This window comes from Anabrus simplex, chromosome 4 (genome assembly GCF_040414725.1).
Source record: "Anabrus simplex isolate iqAnaSimp1 chromosome 4, ASM4041472v1, whole genome shotgun sequence".
Lineage (NCBI taxonomy): Eukaryota > Metazoa > Arthropoda > Insecta > Orthoptera > Tettigoniidae > Anabrus > Anabrus simplex.
The window spans coordinates 298,868,772-298,889,559 of NC_090268.1; the positions used below are offsets into that span (position 1 = coordinate 298,868,772).

General features: G+C 40.6%; 1 protein-coding gene across 1 annotated transcript in view; it reads right to left on the reverse strand.

Annotated features, from left to right (window-relative positions):
• Positions 1-20,788, reverse strand: part of LOC136872669 (vascular endothelial growth factor A) — a 56,234-nt gene that overhangs the window by 3,955 nt on the left and 31,491 nt on the right. Inside the window, exons 5-6 of the mRNA XM_067146481.2 lie at positions 15,210-15,326; positions 6,941-7,104 (exon numbers count right to left, since the gene is read on the reverse strand). Coding sequence (XP_067002582.2) covers positions 6,941-7,104; positions 15,210-15,326 — 281 coding nt within the window. The remainder of the gene's footprint in view (positions 1-6,940; positions 7,105-15,209; positions 15,327-20,788) is intronic.

Sequence of the window (20,788 nt, forward strand, 5' to 3'; positions counted from 1 at the left end):
CTCTTTTTAATAATATATCCCACCGTTAGTCCAAGAACCACAACTGCTGTTTGCCTTTCCTCCGTGTTAAAACAAAATGCTATCAAACTTTATCAAATCTTTTCAAATCTTGTCAAACCTTCAGCAATGTTGAACAATATTTGAAATGATTTGACCATTTTTCTTGTGAACTCTTGAATTGAAAGAACAATTTGATGATGTAGAACAGGAATAAGAACTATGAACAGCAGACAGAGGAGCATCAAGGAATTATCAACAAAAGACAGTCATGTTCCGGCATGCCGCGACGATGTGCATGTGCTGTAGGCGGAACATCTAATAATAATAATAATAATAATAATGATAATAATAATAATAATAATAATAATAATAATAATAATAATAATAATAATAATATTTGTTTTACGTCCCACCAACTACTCTTTTACGGTTTTCGGAGGCGCCGAGGTGCCGGAATTTAGTCCCGCAGGAGTTCTTTTACGTGCCAGTAAATCTACCGACACGAGGCTGACGTATTTGAGCACCTTCAATTACCACCGGACTGAGCCAGGATCGAACCTGCCAAGTTGGGGTCAGAAGGCCAGCGCCTTAACCGTCTGAGCCACTCAGCCCGGCAGGAACATCTAACAACTATAGCTCATTCCGTGTTAAGAAAACAGTATTGCTCTTATGACAACAAGAACGGCTGTGTTCCACAGCATCACGGGTAAACAGTGCCATAGGCTATATATTGGTGCTTAAATTCAATGGTTTTCCGTGGTTTCCCATTTTCACACCAGGCAAATGCTGGGGCTGTACCTTAATTAAGGCCACGGCCGTTTCCTTCCCACTCCTAGCCCTTCCCTGTCCCATCGTCGCCATAAGACTTATCTGTGTCGGTGCGACGTAAAGCAAAAACAAAAAAAAACAAAAAAACAAAAAACAAACTTAAATTCAAAATAAGAGAAGGAAGAAAGTAAGCTGCAAATTAATTTTTTTGAAATCTCGGGTACAGGTGTTGTACGGAGGGCTTATTTAGGTTTTTACAGCAACATGGGTGAACTACTGTACTCAGTATTGAAGTTCAAAGGAAACTGGGAGAAAATAGACAACAGATCATTTGTATAGGCTCGGGGTGGGGGATGCAGTTAATTACATACATACATACATACATACATTATCATTATAGACTGTTATGCCTTTCAGCGTTCAGTCTGCAAGCCTCTGAGAATTTACTAAACATCGCCACAATCCTCGATTTGCAACTAGTGTTGTCGCCTCATTTAGTTCTATACCTCTTATCTTTAAATCGTTAGAAACAGAGTCTAACCATCGTCGTCTTGGTCTCCCTCTACTTCTCTTACCCTCCATAACAGAGTCCATTATTCTCCTGTGTAACCTATCCTCCTCCATTCGCCTCACATGACCCCACCACCGAAGCCGGTTTATGCGTACAGCTTCATCCATCGAGTTCATTCCTAAATTAGCCTTTATCTCCTCATTCCGAGTTCCCTCCTGCCATTGTTCCCACCTGTTTGTACCAGCAATCATTCTTGCTACTTTCATGTCTGTTACTTCTAACTTATGAATAAGATATCCTGAGTCCACCCAGCTTTCGCTCCCGTAAAGCAAAGTTGGTCTGAAAACAGACCGATGTAAAGATAGTTTCGTCTGGGAGCTGACTTCCTTCTTACAGAATACTGCTGATCGCAACTGCGAGCTCACTGCATTAGCTTTACTACACCTTGATTCAATCTCACTTACTATATTACCATCCTGGGAAAACACACAACCTAAATACTTGAAATTATCGACCTGTTCTAGCTTTGTATCACCAATCTGACATTCAATTCTGTTGGATTTCTTACCTACTGACATCAATTTAGTCTTCGAGAGGCTAATTTTCATACCATACTCATTGCACCTATTTTCAAGTTCCCAGATGTTAGACTGCAGGCTTTCGGCACAGTCTGCCATTAAGACCAAGTCGTCAGCATAGGCCAGGCTGCTTACTACATTTCCACCTAACTGAATCCCTCCCTGCCATTTTATACCTTTCAGCATATGATCCATGTAAACTACAAACAGCAAAGGTGAAAGATTACAGCCTTGTCTAACTCCTGTAAGTACCCTGAACCAAGAACTCATTCTACCATCAATTCTCACTGAAGCCCAATTGTCAACATAAATGCCTTTGATTGAATTTAATAATCTACCTTTAATTCCATAGTCCCCCAGTATAGCGAACATCTTTTCCCTCGGTACCCTGTCATATGCTTTCTCTAGATCTACGAAACATAAACACAACTGCCTATTCCTCTCGTAGCATTTTTCAATTACCTGGCGCATACTGAAAATCTGATCCTGACAGCCTCTCTGTGGTCTGAAACCACACTGGTTTTCATCCAACTTCCTCTCAACGACTGATCGCACCCTCCCTTCCAAGATGCCTGTGAATACTTTGCCTGGTATACTAATCAATGAGATACCTCGATAGTTGTTGCAATCCTTCCTGTTCCCTTGCTTATAGATAGGTGCAATTACTGCTTTTGTCCAATCTGAAGGTACCTTACCAACACTCCATGCTAATTTCACTACTCTATGAAGCCATTTCATCCCTGCCTTCCCACTATACTTCACCATTTCAGGTCTAATTTCATCTATTCCTGCTGCCTTATGACAATGGAGTTTATTTACTATCCTTTCCACTTCCTCAAGCATAATTTCACCAACATCATTTTCCTCCTCCCCATGAGCTTGGCTGTTTGCAACACCACCATGATGATTTCCTTTTACATTGAGAAGATGTTCAAAATATTCCCTCCACCTCTCCAGTGATTCCCTGGGATCTGTTATGAGTTCACCTGAATTACTCAAAACACTGTTCATTTCCTTTTTCCCTCCCTTCCTAAGATTCTTTATTACTGTCCAGAAAGGTTTCCCTGCTGCTTGACCTAGCCTTTCCAGGTTATTACCAAAATCTTCCCATGACTTCTTTTTGGATTCAACAACTATTTGTTTCGCTCTGTTTCTTTCATCTACGTACAAATCCCTGCCTGCCTCGGCCCTTGTTTGGAGCCATTTCTGATAAGCCTTCTTTTTACGTTTACAGGCTGCTCTCACTTCCTCATTCCACCAAGATGTTCGCCTTTTCCCATCTTTACACACAGTTGTTCCTAGGCATTCCCTTGCTGTTTCTACTACAGCATCCCTGTATGCCACCCATACATTTAATAAATTTGCCCAGGCAACGCCGGGTGCTACTGTGCCGTCATATCGCCCCACAGAAAGAATTGTAACAGTTAAATGCGCTTGTGAACAAATGATAAAAGTGTGACAAAATAAAATGCGCTTAAGAAACAAAAGACCTGGCGAGTTGGCCGTGCGGTTAGGGGCGTGTGGCTGTGAGCTTGCATCCGGGATATAGTGGGTTCGAATTCCACTGTCAGCAACCCTGAAGATGGCTTTCCGTGGTTTCCCATTTTCACACCAGGCAAATGCTGGGGCTGTACCTAAACTAGGGCCATGGCCGCTTCCTTCCAACTCCTAGGCCTTTCCTATCCCATCGTCGCCATAAGACCTATTTGCGTTGGTACGATGTAAAGCCACTAGCAAAAAACAAAAAAACAAAAGCTAAATAACAAAACCAAGCACAGATAAAAATCGTAGCGAATTTCTGTATCAATACAAGTCATGCTGTGATGTATCGCTGCACACCAAATAATCAAAATCTTCAGCAAACAACTGTTGTACGGTAGAGAAATATTAGAACACACGCTGGCGATTCATAGCGTAACGTTTCACATGCCAGAGCAACTCAGAAGGAAAATGAAGGAAGACAACAAAGCGTTGGCTGTTCCCGCCACTGTGCTTCTTCCCTGCGAATGCATTTATCAAATAGAGAATGTTGCATTTATTTTAATAACTCACAGGCAAAAACACGCCTCATTTATTTTCTTTCTTTCTTTTATTCCTTATTTCTTTCATAATACAATATAAAGCACATTATAATAATCCTTAGTCACGAGGAATTATGGGTGTCTAAGAGGGGGTGTGTTCACTCTGTAACGGTTCAAATCCCGTTACAAGGTAATATCTGTATTTTATTATTATTATTATTATTATTATTATTATTATTATTATTATTATTATTATTATTATTATTATTATTATTTTATCTGTGAGATTACTATTATTTTGTTATAATTATTATTCAATTCCATTATGCAATGCTTGTCGCTTACGTATTTGTAATTGAGTGTACGCATATATACGTATATGTAGATTAACATTAAATACCTGTACAGTGAGAGTTTCGATGTATCAGATGTGGATGTGACGTTGTTATATTGTGCAATACTGCTCGCGATTCTGCCAAGTTATTGCTACATCATGGCTACGTCATCGTGCTCACTTAGCACTGAGCTCTGTTCCTTTGATTTTCTTAGGGAGCCCTAGGGGATTTCACCATTACATGTAATACTTGTCGCGTATGTGGGAGTAGGTCATTGTTATTTCTGGAGGTTACGTACCTGTGCCATGCAACGTCTATAAAAGGTGGCTGCATATTGTAGCGTCAGTCATTATTTACACGGAAGCAGTACAGTGAAGAAGCCAAAATGGATAAGTGAACAGTCATTATTCAACTGGAAGCAGAGACCACAGTTGGTCGGAGAGTGAACGAAGATGGAGTGGCCTCAGTCAGTCAACGGGAGTCAATAGTTAAACGGAAGGTGAAGAGAGAAGAAGTGGATGGTGAACTGATGGACACACTTGCAAAGAAGTGATACCATACAGACTTACAAAGAGGTCATATGGTATGGAGAAGAAGCAGTCACATGGATACATTACCAAATTAGGCGTGATACATCTACAGTAAACACCAGATTTAAGGAATACGTCGTAATTACACTCAAAGTGTTGAAGGTACAGTCAAGTGAAACAGTGAGGGATATATTTTGTATAAATTGTTAAATGTCCGGTCAAGAAGAATTCAAATTCATGGCTAGTTTCTTTCAGTTGCAATGTCATAATTTCATATTCTCATCTGTTTTATCGCAACAAGACTCACTATTTTTTATATATTATTTAAAGGATATATTTTGTTCTATCAAACGAATTCATAGTTTTATTTCAATAACAGTAAAATATCTTAACCTCAAAATTAATGGGGAAGCCGAACGCCAATCTCCTTTTCCCAGAACTTATATGGTATGTTGTCAAAAGTAAGCTTATTACCCCACACCCTAGAGATAGTCAAGATTCTCATTCTATTATTGCTGCACTGAGTGGTAGCTGGCGCCCTTCAAATAACGTATGTGTAAGTAAGCAGATAAGAAGTAAGTGTGAGTCCAGGGTTCGACGATTGTGTATTTTATTTAATGAATGTTAATTTTCATATTAAATGCAGATATTCAGATTTTTCAAGTTAAATGCAGATTTATATGATTGTAAATTTAGTAAGAGAGTTAGGAGCTTTATAACTCCTTGCAGGTCCATAAGAGCAATACCGTTTTCTTAACTTGGAATAAGCTTTAGCGTGACGGAGCTCTATGCCAATTCTCACGTGAGACTTAGCCATACTTTGGATACTACAGACTACTTACTATCTTACATTTCTACTGGGAGTAGAGTTTCATTGCCGTAATGTTGTCGTGTATACAGCGTACCCCAATAAAGTGTATAAACTCTTTGACAGTTCATAACAATCAAACTTTTTGTCTTTTTTTTTCAGTTGTTGCTGATTAAAATGATGGCTGGAGTTAGACTAAATTTGGAGGAAAGAAAACTCATTATAAAGTACTACTGGGAGACTGAGGACAAGTGAAGTACAAACACAGTTTAGAATGAAGTTTCAACGCGATGCACCAACGAGACTCGGAATTACTCGTTTGCGAGATATGTTTGAGGAAGAAGGAACTGTTAAGGATGTCCATAAGAGCCATTCCGGAAGATCACGGTCATCCACCAGCTCCACAAGAGAAAGAGAAGTCATGGCGCGATTTCAGCAATCGCCTAGAATATCTGTTCGGCAAGCGGCTCGTGAGACAGGAGTTCCAAAATTGAACGTCCGTCACATTTTGAAGCCTGCCCAATGGAGAAGTTTTATTCCTACATTAGTCCACGCTCTTAATGAAGATGATTATGAATGGAGAATTGTATTTTGTGAATGGTGCCAAGCAAAATCTGCACAGGACAATCAATTCCTATATTGTTTGGAGTGATGAGGTTACGTTCAAGTTAAATGGTTCAATTAATCGTCACAATTGCACCTACTGGGCAGCTAACAATCCTCATGTGACAGTGTAACACCATGTGAACTTACCTGGAGTTACATTGTGGTGTGGTTTGTCAGCATTTGGTTTAGTTGGACCTTTCTTTTTTTATGATACCGTTCATGGTGCAAATTACCTCAACTTGCTACAAGAATACGCTTTGCCACGCATCCTAGAGATGTCTAGGAATGAAGAATAGTACTTCCCGCAGGATGGAGCACCTCCCCACTACCATCGGGATGTAAGGGATTATCTTGACGGACACCTGCCAAACAGATGGGTAGGACGAAGAGGAAATATCGAGTACCCTCCACGTTCACCGGATTTGACCCTCACGGATTTTTCTGTGGGGGTATGTTAAACACAATGTTGACACCACAAAACCAACTATAATCAATTATTTGATAGCAGCCATTGAAAGAGAATGTGCCGAAATGCCAACTGAAATAATTAGGAACGTTTTGGTTTCTATCAGTCAGCGTTATCAGCTATGCTTGGACCATAATGGTCAAAATTGTGAACTCTTATAATTGGCTGGTTTCTACATTTGTTCACATTATTTCGGTTTTTGAAACTTTTCTGTATTGTAATAATTGTTAGTGTTATAGTCATTTAATGAGTGTATACATTTTATTGGGACACTCTGTATATATATTTTAGTTTTTAGTAAACTACAGTATACTCACTCGCAAAATTTTGGCACCCACACCTTCTTATGGGGGCAGTCCATGTACTTCACTGGACAATCACAGGTACATTCGTTCATGTTCCACTCTTTACCACTCTCGGTGCACATATCCTTCTCCTCTTGGTTCATACATTCACATTCACATGTACCAGGGTTGAACTTCTGTTGAAGAAAATGATTGGAATAATTAATAACTATCAACAGATCATTTTATATAATTGAGAACAAAGAAAAGGAGAGATTAGAATAAAATATACATTCTGTTGGCTAATATTCGACGATAATTCAAGGGGTCCACTATAATAAGTAAGTAACGTATTTATGCGAATAATCCCCGCCACCGAATAATCTCCGCACCCTAACTTTAGGAAGGCTGATTTTGAAAAACCCACCATTGACTCAAGTAAAACCCGCACCCCAATTTCGTGCCTAAATGTTTTTAAAAAATATGCAGGTATTATTCGCGTAAATACGGGTATGTACGCGAATAATCCCCGCACCGTAACTTTAGGAAGGCTGATTTTGAAAAAAATGCCAACATTGACTCAAATAAAACCCGCACCCCAATTTTGTGCCTCAATTTTTGTAAAATATGCGGATATTATTCGCGTAAATACGGTATGTAAAAAGCGTAATTTTACTGAACACACACAATTCACAGATCATTATTCTAAATTTAGGAACATATGTCTTTACTGTTGTATAAATTACATACACTATATGTAATTGTTGGCCGATAGATGGTACAAGATGGCAGTAGTTTGTGAAGACCTTGTATCACAACTCCACGTCTCTGATCGACTTTTGGACCCGTGACATCCCTTATACCCTACAATTTCTGGAAAGGAAATACTGGGTTTAATGCTTTTCGTGACAACATTCCTCGTGTGGGTGTACCTTTTCTGCTCCCACACAAATGAAAACGGAAGTACAGAAACGGAACTAATGTTGAGGCTGATGTTCGGTTCGGGTGACTACGCCTGTAAAAGGCTTGGTCTTTGGAAGACAGCACCATACGTCCCACTGATCCAACAACTATACCAGGTGAATTGTCTCAAGTAAGTTTCCAGATCCAGACTTGTAGTTATTATTGGCCAAGAGTCAAAATGTTTTATAATTTTTATGTATATATACATATTTATGTAAATAAACTTCCACTTAAATTTAAAGGAAAGTAAATATTAGCCGTAAATTATACTATATACTATCATACTATTGCAATCGAACGTGGTAACATTATAAAATTCTGTTTTTTTGTTCACTGAATTCAGTATTATCTTCAGTGGCTAGGGGTCCTTGGACATGATTGCGATATGCTAAGGGGTCCTCAGGCACAAAAACTATATCCAGATTCACTCCTCTGAGATCATTTTAAATTTTTTGCTAAATTGTTCCCTTTTTTACATATCATTACTCTAGTTTTTGGTGTGTCAGTTTTAATTTTCTACACCTTAGGCCTACATTATTTCTCAATACCATCAATTCTCTTTCACATTGCCTCTGACATTAGTGTGAACAGGAGTATGTCGTCAACAAGGACAAGACCAGGAATATTCCGATTTTCTAAACATGGCAGTGAAAATCTCTCCTCTCTTTCAAACTCTGGTGTATTATTAATAAACAACAGAAACCCCTGTTTTAGTCTCATTTTAGAAATACTGTAATCACTCCTCGAACTTTCACTCCGACTGTACATTTCACTTCAGTGCATGTGAGGAAGGGGAGAAGCCGGGGGGGGGGGGACTTATTGGGGGTTAGAACACCCATGGAAATTTTAAAAACAGAAAATTAATAGAAACTGAAAATAAAGAATGAACAAAATGAAAATTCAGAGACATAATTGTAGAACTAACAGATATGTTGAATCTATTTTCTCAGAAGCCTCCAAAGTTGGATTTTAGACTCTAAGCTGAACGTAATTCGCTGTAAAATTCTTGGCCTTGATCATATTGTACTTGTTCTGTATTTTGATGTAAAATTTTGTTGTTTACTGCAATCTGAATATCAACATATCAGCGTCCTTATAATGACAAGTCTTGCATGCGCGCATCGCACACGCAACTCTATAACCCCCGCCATCATCGGCCGATCCTGGCTACGCTATTTTTACGGGGAGTGCACAGCAGAAGTGGTGTAAGTCGAAAATTGGCAGATTTGTGATAATTGCATGTCTGTATACAAAAAGGTGCCTTCTTTCCAGAGGCAAAGTTAAGTAAGTCCGTAGTTCTCCCTTTTCCTCACGGTCTGCAGAACTTTCCTACTGTTGTTACAACTTCCCTCCCTTTCTCAGTGCAGTAGTGTGGCAAGTCCATGCTATTGTGAAATATGGATTTAAGCAGTGAAGATACTGATATTGAACGTTCTAAAGAGGCAGAATATGAAACAGAGAATCTGTATACAACGAGATCAGTAACAGAACAGAAGAAGAAGGATATTATGGATTTATTACCTTTTATTTCTCCAAGTCGACATCCTTCCTTCAAAAGTTTGCCTGTGTTTGTAAACAACAAATTAGGACAAAAACACCATGCAAATAGCAGTGAACTAGATTATGGTGATGATGAGCCTCTGTATGACTAATTTGTTGAGAAATGTATTCTCATTTCTAGTTCAAATGAGATGTTAAACTTGAAAGGACTGTAATTTTCAGTGCAGAACCATTGTAATTCCATTTAAAGCGTGATGTTTTGTAATAATTGCATAATAATATAAAGCTAAAACTCAATAATTTTAGTATTAAAACATATGTTTGTTACTTATCTAAGTAACTAACTCAGAAATAAAACTGTCTAATTTATAAATATTTTTTTTTCATTTTTACTAATTTCTGTTTTAATTTTGAAAACATTTCTTAAAATAGGGCCCCCACACTATGAAAAACGTAAAATTAAGCAATTTTCTCAATTGTGCCGAACTTTGAAGGGGTAAAGGGTCCGGAAGGGCTTCAAATGTTGAGTCTTGGATAGCTCTATCAAACTAAAAAAAATTTGCGAAAAATCACTTAAAGGCCCAAATGCAGTTCCGGAAAAACAGCCTAAAATCGCTTGTGTCTTTACTCGTCTTCTTCTTGATTCAAATCCTAGTCAAATTAAGTTATTAACTTAATTCTTTACGTAATGTATTACTTGGTTCAATACCCTCAGGCTTTTTTGTTTCTTTAAAAAATGTTCACATAGAATGTAGTTATAAGGGCTTAACTGAAACTCTGCACTGACTCACATTATCGCTCGTAGTGGAAGAAAAAGGCAAACTGCCAATCTCATCAACGATGATTAAGAAATGGATTGTAATTTTTCAGGAATAAATAAAGAATATATGATCATACGCTATTATATTTACCTAAAATTCGCAGCTAATTTCCCTAGGATGTTTTCAACATTGAGTTGCTTGCCTGAAGTTAATTTTTTCCAGATAATGTTTTTGGACTTGAACCACTTCTGTTCTGCACGCCTCATATCGATTCTATCGCTTTTATCACCTTACTCGATACTCCAACGTGTCTCAACCTATACTAGACTTAAATAAAGTTGGCGTCTGACAGGTAAGGTTGGGAGGAGGAACACTGCACGTGCCATTTCACGATGTTGCCACATTCCAGCATTCCTTTCTACATGCTCTTACCCCTCGCTTCCGGTTCACTTGTTCCCTCCTTCATTCTGACCGCTGTGATCTGTTGTAGACTACCTGGCCAGGCGGTGTCGTCCCATTTGCGATCACTCTTATACAAACAATCAGATTCTTAACAGTGACAGTGACAGGTTTGGCAACTCCCAGCAAGACGAGCTGCCCTGAAGTTTTATCTCCATGGCAACCGCAGTCGCCCCTCCCTCGTTTCCATGGCAACCACACAGCAACTCCCTTTATCCCGCCTCGGCAGGCAGTAAACGGACCTCCCTCTAAGAAATGTCACACACCACAACTCTTATTATTAGCAGTTATAGTAATGTTTACCTCCCCTCCCTTCCTTCCCCACCCCTCCCTTACCCTCCCGCCCCTCCCTTCCATCCCAACCAATCCCCCTCCCTCTCCCTTTTCGAGGAATCAATTAATGCTTTCTCTACGTCTATTGATGTTATGTGCAGCTTACCTCCTTTTTTCTTTACACATTTGCCGATAAGAGTTCTCGCCATAAAAAATAATTATGTGGTGTTTCTCTAACTGTTTTGAAACCACTTTGAAATTTCGACAGGAAGGAATATCTCTCTTCCCAGTGCATTAGTCTTTTGGCCAGTATACCAGCATATATTTTCCCTAATGTATCTAATAAGGTTATCCCCCTATAGTTACCTGGATTCAATCTCTACCCTTTTATTTTGTATATAGGGCATACTATCTTCTTTTTCTAAGCTTCCGGGAATGCCCCTGTCTCGAAGATTTTATTAAATATCTTTGGCAATAATTTCCATCATGCCATTTCGCTTTCCAGTTTCTTTCCAAAATTCGAATGGCATTTTTAAAAGTAGAAAAGGTCATGATATAAAGATAAATTTGGAATTCAAGAAGAAAGATTATGGCACAGTTTCGTTTATAGGACGAGGAATTAGAGACTGGATTAATTTACCAAGGAAGATGTTGGATAGATTTCAAACTACTTTGCATTTAAAGAAAGACCAGGTAAACGAGTGAGAGAGAACCTGCCGACTGGGTGACAGCCTTATAAATCAGTTTTGATTTGATTGATTGATTGATTTGACAGCAGAAAATATCAACTCTATGTCAATAAAGGAAGCTTCAGTTATTTTTGGCTCAGAATTCAGCCCTCAATGAAGTAATGGAAAGACATATAAGTCCATATTCAAGTTAAGATTATAGGAACTCTGCAACTTGAACAATAAACATGTGTGCTATATAAAGGCTAATGTAGACCCGTTAAAAGTATGTCTTCGACGAGTTGCCTTACGAAGGTCTAGCAGGATACAGAGGCGTCCAAATAAGGCTTTTTCTGCGTTGTATAAGAGTTGTGAGATGCTTGAAGCGCGCTCACGGCTATTATAATACGTGATACCTGAACACGTTCCTTTGAAGAGAAGTCAGGATAGGCCAATGCTGGATTTTACTCGGAAAGGTAGGAAGAGGGCAGAAGACATCAGACCGGTCACGTCTGTAGAGAACAGTCACCTTGAACTGGGAGTTGGTCGGCCATATTGCTAGCGAGACAAAAGGGCACAATTAGTACTGGAGTGGAGTCCAACTGAGACGAAGGGAAAGATCACCAGATCGACGGGTTAAAGGTATTTGGATGATCTCCCGAGTTCGCTGGTTAGTTGGACTTACGACTTTCAGAGGCCACATTATTGTGATAGAATTGGCTGATGGTAGAGATGATGATGATGGTGGTGATGAGGATTGCTCTATCATTTTATCCTACCTTGAGACGGGTCGAGTCTAGCTTTCCATTTTTTGAGTTTAGAATGGAAGTGTCACACCCTTCATGCCGAAATCAGTCTTGAAACTCCTGCTCGCCCCTCCACTGCTGGCTTGCCCACAATGAGGGCTGAACACTCAAGCCCTTAGCGCCTTGTGACTGCTATTACATTTTATTTTCTTGTGACATTCTTGTAGCTCATCAGAAGACCTCGGATGTTTAGGTGCTAGAATGTTTATTTTCGGTGCCTAAAATAGGCTCTGGAATATGAAACAATAGGTTCTAAAATATATTTTAGGCAGCTTCAATTTTACGTATTTTAATTAGCACTTATCAATTAAAGTATAGTTGGGGAGAAATCATAACGACCTCGCTTCACACCACTACTTTCCAGCGGCAGCTCGGTGTCTATTAGCGACTTAATAGGATTTACTACCTCTACTATAGTCCCGCGTTGCCAAATCGGCTACTGCACTCTACACGAAGAAAGGGTAAATACTACAGAGAGTGAGGCAGAAAGTGGTTTGGCAGCCTCTCTAAAACAAACACGGATCACTTGGAACTCGTTAACTCAGCAGGGTGCAGAGTGTGATTAACTCTGGCTTCCAGCTCGCTTCTAGGAACTGAGGCCGTCATGTTTTGTCCCCAACTATACCATTTTTATGTTGCTGAATTGATAATAACTTTTTACAGGGAAATATAAAACAAATTTCACTCACCTCTTTGCTGCAAACTTCACATAATGTAATTTTACTACCCGATGTGAAATGGGGAAACTCCTGTAACTATTATTAAATAAAATTCAGGAAACGCAATCTTCAAAAAATTACCAGTGTTTCGCCCCAGTGCGCCATGGGCTCATCCGTTGGATACCGCACCTTTGCAAGACACTGGCTGGCTAGCATGCAAGTAGCGACACCAATGCAAGCTATACACGTGATACGCACAATGCAGTGCCGATGAACTAGCGGAGAATTGTATCTCAACTTGCTGTATATGCCTTCCCGGGCTAGCTTGACCAAAAATATGATTTCCTATTGAGATAGGTAAATAAAATTCAGGAAACTCAACAGTAAAAAATCACATGTATAGCTTGCAGTGGTGTGCTAGCCGGCCACTGTTTTGGGAAGGTGCGGTGTCCAACTGATGAGCCCATGGCGCACTGGGGCGAAAGACTGGTAATTTTTTGACGATTGCGTTTCCTGAATTTTATTTAGCTTATCTCAATCGGAAGCCATATTTTAGGTCCTGTAACCATTGTTTAATTCAAGAGGACTTGGAAGCTGACACAGTGGGCATTATGTACACACTGAACAAACGGACAACTAAAATGTTCTCTGAGAATCAAATGAAAAGTTTTGTTTCCAGCAGGTCAGTAGACACACAGATGTTACGGGCGTTTTTACAGCAAATATTCCATTTTCTCGGAATAAATAAAAAGCATTTTTAATTGATCGAAGTCGAAAAATTTAAACGAGATTACTGCTTTCGGAGGTGCTCAAGGCCATAAGGTTCACTCAGCCTACACAAAAAACGAGTACTAGATTAATTTTGGGGGGAAAAGGCGGCCGGGCGTAGGCATAACCACTCTACCTCACCAAGTGCCGAGGTTATGGTTGGTGGAAGCCTTTACATCTACCCCTCTTAGGGCACTTCATGGCCTATAAGGAGATGACTTTTAGGGAAAATGTAGTAATTATAGGAATATCGGCAAATATAGGTTTTAACGTCAATTTTAGGCGCTGTAGGACCCCCGTTTTAATGTTGAAATAATGTTTTAACAAACAAAGTAGCGGTCCCCGTACTACGAAAAACATAGAATTAATCAATTTCCACAATTGTGATGAATGCTGTTTCTTTAACATACGTGCTTTCTTTCTCATTCAAATCCTAGCCAAAATAACTTATTTAAATAATTCCTTCTGTAATATGTTCCTTGGTTCAATACCCTCAGGCTTTTTTGATAAAAATGTCTACACCGAATGTATTTATAAGGGCTTAGTGAAACTCTACATTGCCTCACATTAGCGCTCGTAGTGGTAGAAAAAGGCAAACTAATAATCTAATCGAGCGGATAACGATGATTAAGAAAAAGGACTGTAATTTTTAAGAATACATAAATAATAAATAATATATTCTCATACTTTATTATATTCTATTTACTTAAAATTCGTAGCTCATATCTCTAGGCCAGGGCCTCTCAAACGCCCAAAATCCTCACGCGTGCAGATCGAGGCGTAAGGGCTCCGTGCACTGTGCATCGGTGCCGCTCGGTATGGCTCGTATCAACGCTTCGTCTCTGGGCTACTCGGCTAAGCTCGGCTCTACTCGGCTATACTCGGCTCAACTCAGCCCGGATTTGGAGCGCTACGGCGCAAGTGGGGCAGAGGGAGACAGGCGGAGCGAGCGAGACAGGCGTGAGGAAAGAGAGAGTAAGCGCTATTGCTCCAAATCGAGGAGTGGGGCGTCTGCACTCTGGGCAACCAAGCCAAGTCGTCTTTTGCACCGTGCACAGTGCATGCACCAAGCGCATGCACCCTGAGAGGCCCTGCTCTATGCTGTTTTCAACATTGAGTTGCTTACCTGAAGGGCTGGTGGAACTGTGGATTTTTAATCTTATAAATACATGAAACGTGTAAATACAACTTCATTTTCAAATAGCTATTTAGGAACAAAAAAGGCTTTTGCCTAAAATCCTCGGTCTACTGATCAGTTACATCACCAACGTTTAGGGGCAGGTTTCGGTATGAAGGATGTGACACTACCCTTGTAGGGTTGGATGGTTCATTTTAGCTTGACGTTTAATAGTAGTAGTAGTAGTAGTAGTAGTAGTAGTAGTAGTAGAAGTAGTAGTAGAAGAAGAAGAAGGCCAGTTCTCCCTAAAATATCATTGCACCCTTACTTGTTTGCCTGGAATGCAGTCCTGTTCGGAAACAGCACAGCCACACATACACGACTGATGTTCCTCCACCACCACATATCCACACTCTGTCTTCTGGCCTCTGTTTGTACGACGTATCTGAAACATAAGAGTACCACTAAGATGAAGTTTCTGAGGCTTGTAGGAGGTTTGTGATGTCTTACAAAGTAAAATGTCCACTATGCTGTCTAATAACTTGTGTTGCAGTTGTTTCTGTACATAGTATAGCCTGTGTTAGTCTTTACCCGCGTGGAAATCCTTCCAGATTGATATGAATTTCGCTTCGAGTGTATCTACCGGAAAAGAGACGTTTCACAGTACCTCGAGCCATGGAGTTTATAAAATATACACTAGAGGTAACTCTGGCGCTGCAGTCGCCCGCGATGCTGAGTGAGAGTGCTGTTTGGCAAAAGATGGATTGTTTGGCACTGTCACTACTGAAGCCTCCCAATAAATTTACGTATATACTTCGTTTTTCAATTTACTTTACGTCGCACCGACACAGATAGGTCTTATGGGGCCGATGGGACGGGAAAGGGCTAGTTGGAAGGAAGCGGCTGTGGCCTTAATTAAGGTACAGCCCCAGCATTTGCCTGGTGTGAAAATGGGAAACCACGGAAAACCATTTTCAGGGCTGGTGACAGTGGGGTTTGAAACTATCTCCCGAATACTGGATACTGACCGCACTTAAGCGACTGCCAGCTGTCGAGCTCGGTAACTACGCAGGAATTATACTCTAGTTGGGGTCTTACCAGAGACTTATATGCCCTCTCCTTTACATCCTTACTAAACCTCTAAACACCCTCAAAACCACGCACCCTTTCTTTACAGTCCCATTTATGCGATTACCCCAATGAAGATCTTTCCTTATATTAACACCTAGATACTTACAATGATCCCCAAAAGGAACTTTCACCCCATCAACGCAGTAATTAAAACTGAGAGGACATTTCCTATTTGTGAAACTCACAACCTGACTTTTAACCCCGTTTATCAACATGCCATTGCCTGCTGTCCATCTCACAACATTATCGAGGTCATGTTGCAGTTGCTCACAATCTTGTAACTTATATATTACTCCATACAGACTAACATCATCCGCAAAAAGCCTTACCTCTGATTCCACTTGTTTACTCATATCATTTATATATATAAGAAAACACAAAGGTCCAATAATAGTGCCTTGAGGAATTCCCCTCTTAATTATTACAGGGTCAGATAAAGCTTCGCCTACTCTAGTTCTCTGAGACCTATTTTCTAGAAATATAGCAACCCATTTAGTCACTCTTTTGTCTAGTCCAATTGCACTCAATTTACCAATAGTCCAGGGGCGTATTCTCCTTGAATGCAAGGCATTCACTGCATGCGTTATGATAACACAAAGAACTGTCTGATGTACGATTTTAGGTTGTTTTAAGTCAAATATTAACGATTTCATCTCTCAGAAGTTCAAAAGGTCCGCGCAACTGTACTAGTTCCGTTGCTTGACTACGTGTGGTGCTGGTGTAATCTCGCCGTCTACTCCTTTCTAGGAAGAAAGAGACAGCATGGCGGAGTTAACGATGCAAGGCATTCAATCTTAAAATTGCATTCGGTGGCAGACGTAGTTCTGAAACCCTCCGAACGATGTCGCTGCAATTGAAACTTGGTCAGAATTTGTCACCCCATACCCGTGCTACCCTCTGCCATCTGTTAGCAACTTGGAGAAAGTCGACATGTTTACAGCGAACGGGACCCACAGATTATGCCCCAGCGAGAACCCAACGTGACGAAACTGACCAATGCCAATGAGGTGACTTTCCTCCAGTGCTTCAGTTGTGGCTAACTAGTGAGTTAATTCATTGTGTGTTTTGCTGATTAGTGAGTTCATTCTGTGTGTGCTGTTCCTGTGCTATTCGTCGTTTTCGGTCTTTTTGTATATTTTGCGCTTATTGTGGTATTAACGATGGATGAGTCTAAAACGGATATAATTGTAAATCAGTTTACTGGCCGTTCGTTTGATGAAAAGATTCAAATAGTTCAAGCCGGGAGACCTCTACCTTCCCTCGTATATTTCTTCTTTACCGGGCGAGTTGGCCGTGCGTGTAGAGGCGCGCGGCTGTGAGCTTGCATCCGGGAGATAGTAGGTTCGAATCCCACTATCGGCAGCCCTGCAGATGGTTTTCCGTGGTTTCCCATTTTCACACCAGGCAAATGCTGGGGCTGTACCTTAATTAAGGCCACGGCCGCTTCCTTCCAACTCCTAGGCCTTTCCTATCCCATCGTCGCCATAAGACCTATCTGTGTCGGTGCGATGTAAAGCCCGTAGCAAAAAAATAAAAATAAATTCTTCTCCTTCTTAATCTGCTTACCCTCCAGGGTTGGCTTTTCCCTCGGCTTTTCGGACTCAGCGAGGGATCCCACCTGTACCGCCTCAAGGGCAGTGTCCTGGAGCTTCAGACTCTGCGTCGGGGACAAAACTGGGGAGCGTGACCAGTACCTCGCCCAGGCGGCCTCACCTGCTATGCTGAACAGGGGCCTTGCGGGGGATGGGAATATTGGAAGGGATAGACAAGGAAGAGGGAAGGAAGCGGCCGTGGCCTGAAGTTAGGTACCATCCCGGCATTTGCCTGGAGAAGTGGGAAACCACGGAAAACCACTTCCAGAATGGCTGAGGTGGGAATCGAACCCACCTCTACTCAGTTGACCTCCCGAGGCTGAGTGAACCCCGTTCCAGCCCTCGTACCACTTTTCAAATTTCGTGGCAGAGCCGGGAATCGAACCTGGACCTCCGGGGGTGGCAGCTAATCACACTAACCAGTACACCACAGAGGCGGACTCTCGAAAATTTAAAAATAGAAAACAAGAATTGTGTACGCACGTTCAATCCAGGAACTTACAGTAAAACTGTTTGGCTCGAGTTCACTTACATATAATTAGGGTGAGTAGAATTGAAATTTACTTAATACATTGTGTTAACTGCATGGTTACTAGTTGCATGCCTCAGTGGAGATTCCAGGATACGCCACTGCAATAGTCTCCCATGATCCACCATATCAAATGCTTTAGAGAGGTCAACCGTGATACAGTCCATTTGACCTCCTGAATCCAAGATATCTGCTATATCTTGCCGGAATCCTACAAGTTGAGCTTCAGTGGAATAACCTTTCCTAAAACCGAACTGCCTCCTATCGAATCAGTTACTAATTTCGCAAACATGTCTACTATAATAAAAAAGAATGCCTTCTCAAACTTAATGGCCTGCAATTTTCAGCTTTATGTCTATCACCCTTTCCTTTATACACAGGGGCTGCTATAGCAACTTACCATTCATTTGGTATAGCTCCTTCAACCAAACAATAATCAAATAAGTACTAAGTACCCATTGTCTTTATTATATCCCCAGAAATATTACCATTTCCAGCCGCTTTTCTAGTTTTCAACTTTTGAATCTTATTGTAAATGTCATTGTTGTCATATGTCATTTGTAATACTTCTTTAGCGTTAGTCTCCTCCTCTGTCTGTGCATTATCCTTGTAACCAACAATATTTACATACTGCTGACTGAATACTTCTGCCTTTTGAAGATCCTCGCATATACACTCCCCTTGCTCATTAATTATTCATGGAATGTCCTTCTTGGAACCTGTTTCTGTCTTAAAGTGCCTATACATACCTTTTCACTAAAATTTGTATGACTGCCAATTATGCTTGCCATCATGTTATCCTTATCTGCCTTCTTTCCTAGATTCAACTTTCTAGTATGTTCCTTCAATTTCTCCTTACCTCCACAGCCATTTCTAACTCTATTTCTTTCCAGTCTGTACTTCCTTCTTAGTCTTTTTATTTCTCTATTATAATAAGGTGGGTATTTACCATTCCTTACCACCTTTAAAGGTACAAACCTGTTTTCATATTCCTCCACAATTGCTTTAAACCCACCCCAGAGTCTGTTTACATTTTTATTTACCGTCTTCCACCGATCATAGTTACTTTTGTTAAATTGCCTCATGCCTGCTTTATCAGCCATATGGTACTGCCTAATAGTCCTACTTTTAAGACCTTCCTTTCTATAACATTTATTTTTAACTACGACAAAAATAGCTTCATGACCACTAATATCATCTATTACTTCTGTTTCTCTATAGAGCTTATCTGGTTTTACCAGCACATCCAGGATATTTTTCCGTCTAGTTGGTTCCATCACTTTCACTTTCTGTATCAGCTGTCCTTCCCATATTACCTTATTGTTGGTCATGCTTCCTGTCGTTCGTATTTCCTTCCCAATTGACATCTGCTAAATTCAGATCTCCCGCTACAATCACATTTCTTTCCATCTCGTTTCCCGCATAGCTGATTATCTTATCAAATAATTGTGAATCCGTGTCAACGCTACCCTTTCCCAGTCTGTACACTCCAAAGATATCAAGTTACCTATTATCTTTAGAAATGAGCCTTACACCTAGAATTTCATGTTTGTTATCTTTAACTTTTTCGTAGCTTGCAAATAGCTTCTTTCACCAGAATGAATACTCGCCCTTCCACCATTCCTATCCTATCTCTACGATACACACTACAGTTACGTGAGAAAATTTCTGCATCCATTACATCATTCCTCAGCCACGATTCAACTCCTATTACAACATCTGGTGAGTATATATCTGTTAAATTACTTAATTCTATTCCTTTCCTTACAATACTCTTACAGTTCAGCACTAACGTTTTTATGTCATCCCTACTTGACTTCCAGGTCTCTGTACCCTTATCACCGCTCCCTAGACCACCCCGTTTCCCTGAATGTACCTCCCTATTACCCTTCCAAACAAATTTCCTAACTTATACGTACCAATGCGGTTTATGTGAAGGCCATCTGAGCACAGAACCCTATCTCCTACCCACCCATTAGGATCTAGAAATTTCACTCCCAGTTTCCCGCATACCCACTCCATAGCCTCATTTAAATCTCCAATCACCCTCCAGTCAGTATCCCTCCTACACAGTATTCCACTGATAACAATCTCCACTTCCTTAAATTACACCCGTGCTCCATTTACCAGATCCCACACATCCCCACCTATGTTGGTACTTATACCAGCTTGCCTTACGTTGTTGGTACCAACGTGAAACACTACCACTTTCTCCTTCCTCTCCTCCCTCTCTTCTACTTCCCTCAACTGCCTCAACCTAATTCCTGGATAACACTCTACCCTGGTTCCCTTTCCTCCACATAATTTCCCCACATGTCTAACGATGGAATCCCCCATGACCAGATCCTCAACCCTACCCACCTCGTTTGATCCCCTCACCTCCTGGTCAGCCCTATCTTTCCTCAGAGCTGCAGAAGCTACTTCCTCCTCCCTTTTCTCCTTTCCATGACCCCGTTCCACCTGTCTTTTCCTATCATCCACTCTACATTTCCCTTTCCTACCTTTTACCTTCCTCCTACTTCCACACATCTCGGCAATAATTCCCTGTTCCTCATCTTCCCTCTGTTGTTCTACCTGGAGTGACTCGTGCCAATTTCTCATAGACACCTGTCCTGAATTCTGATCCTGAATAGAGCCCTTAACCTGCAATCTCTA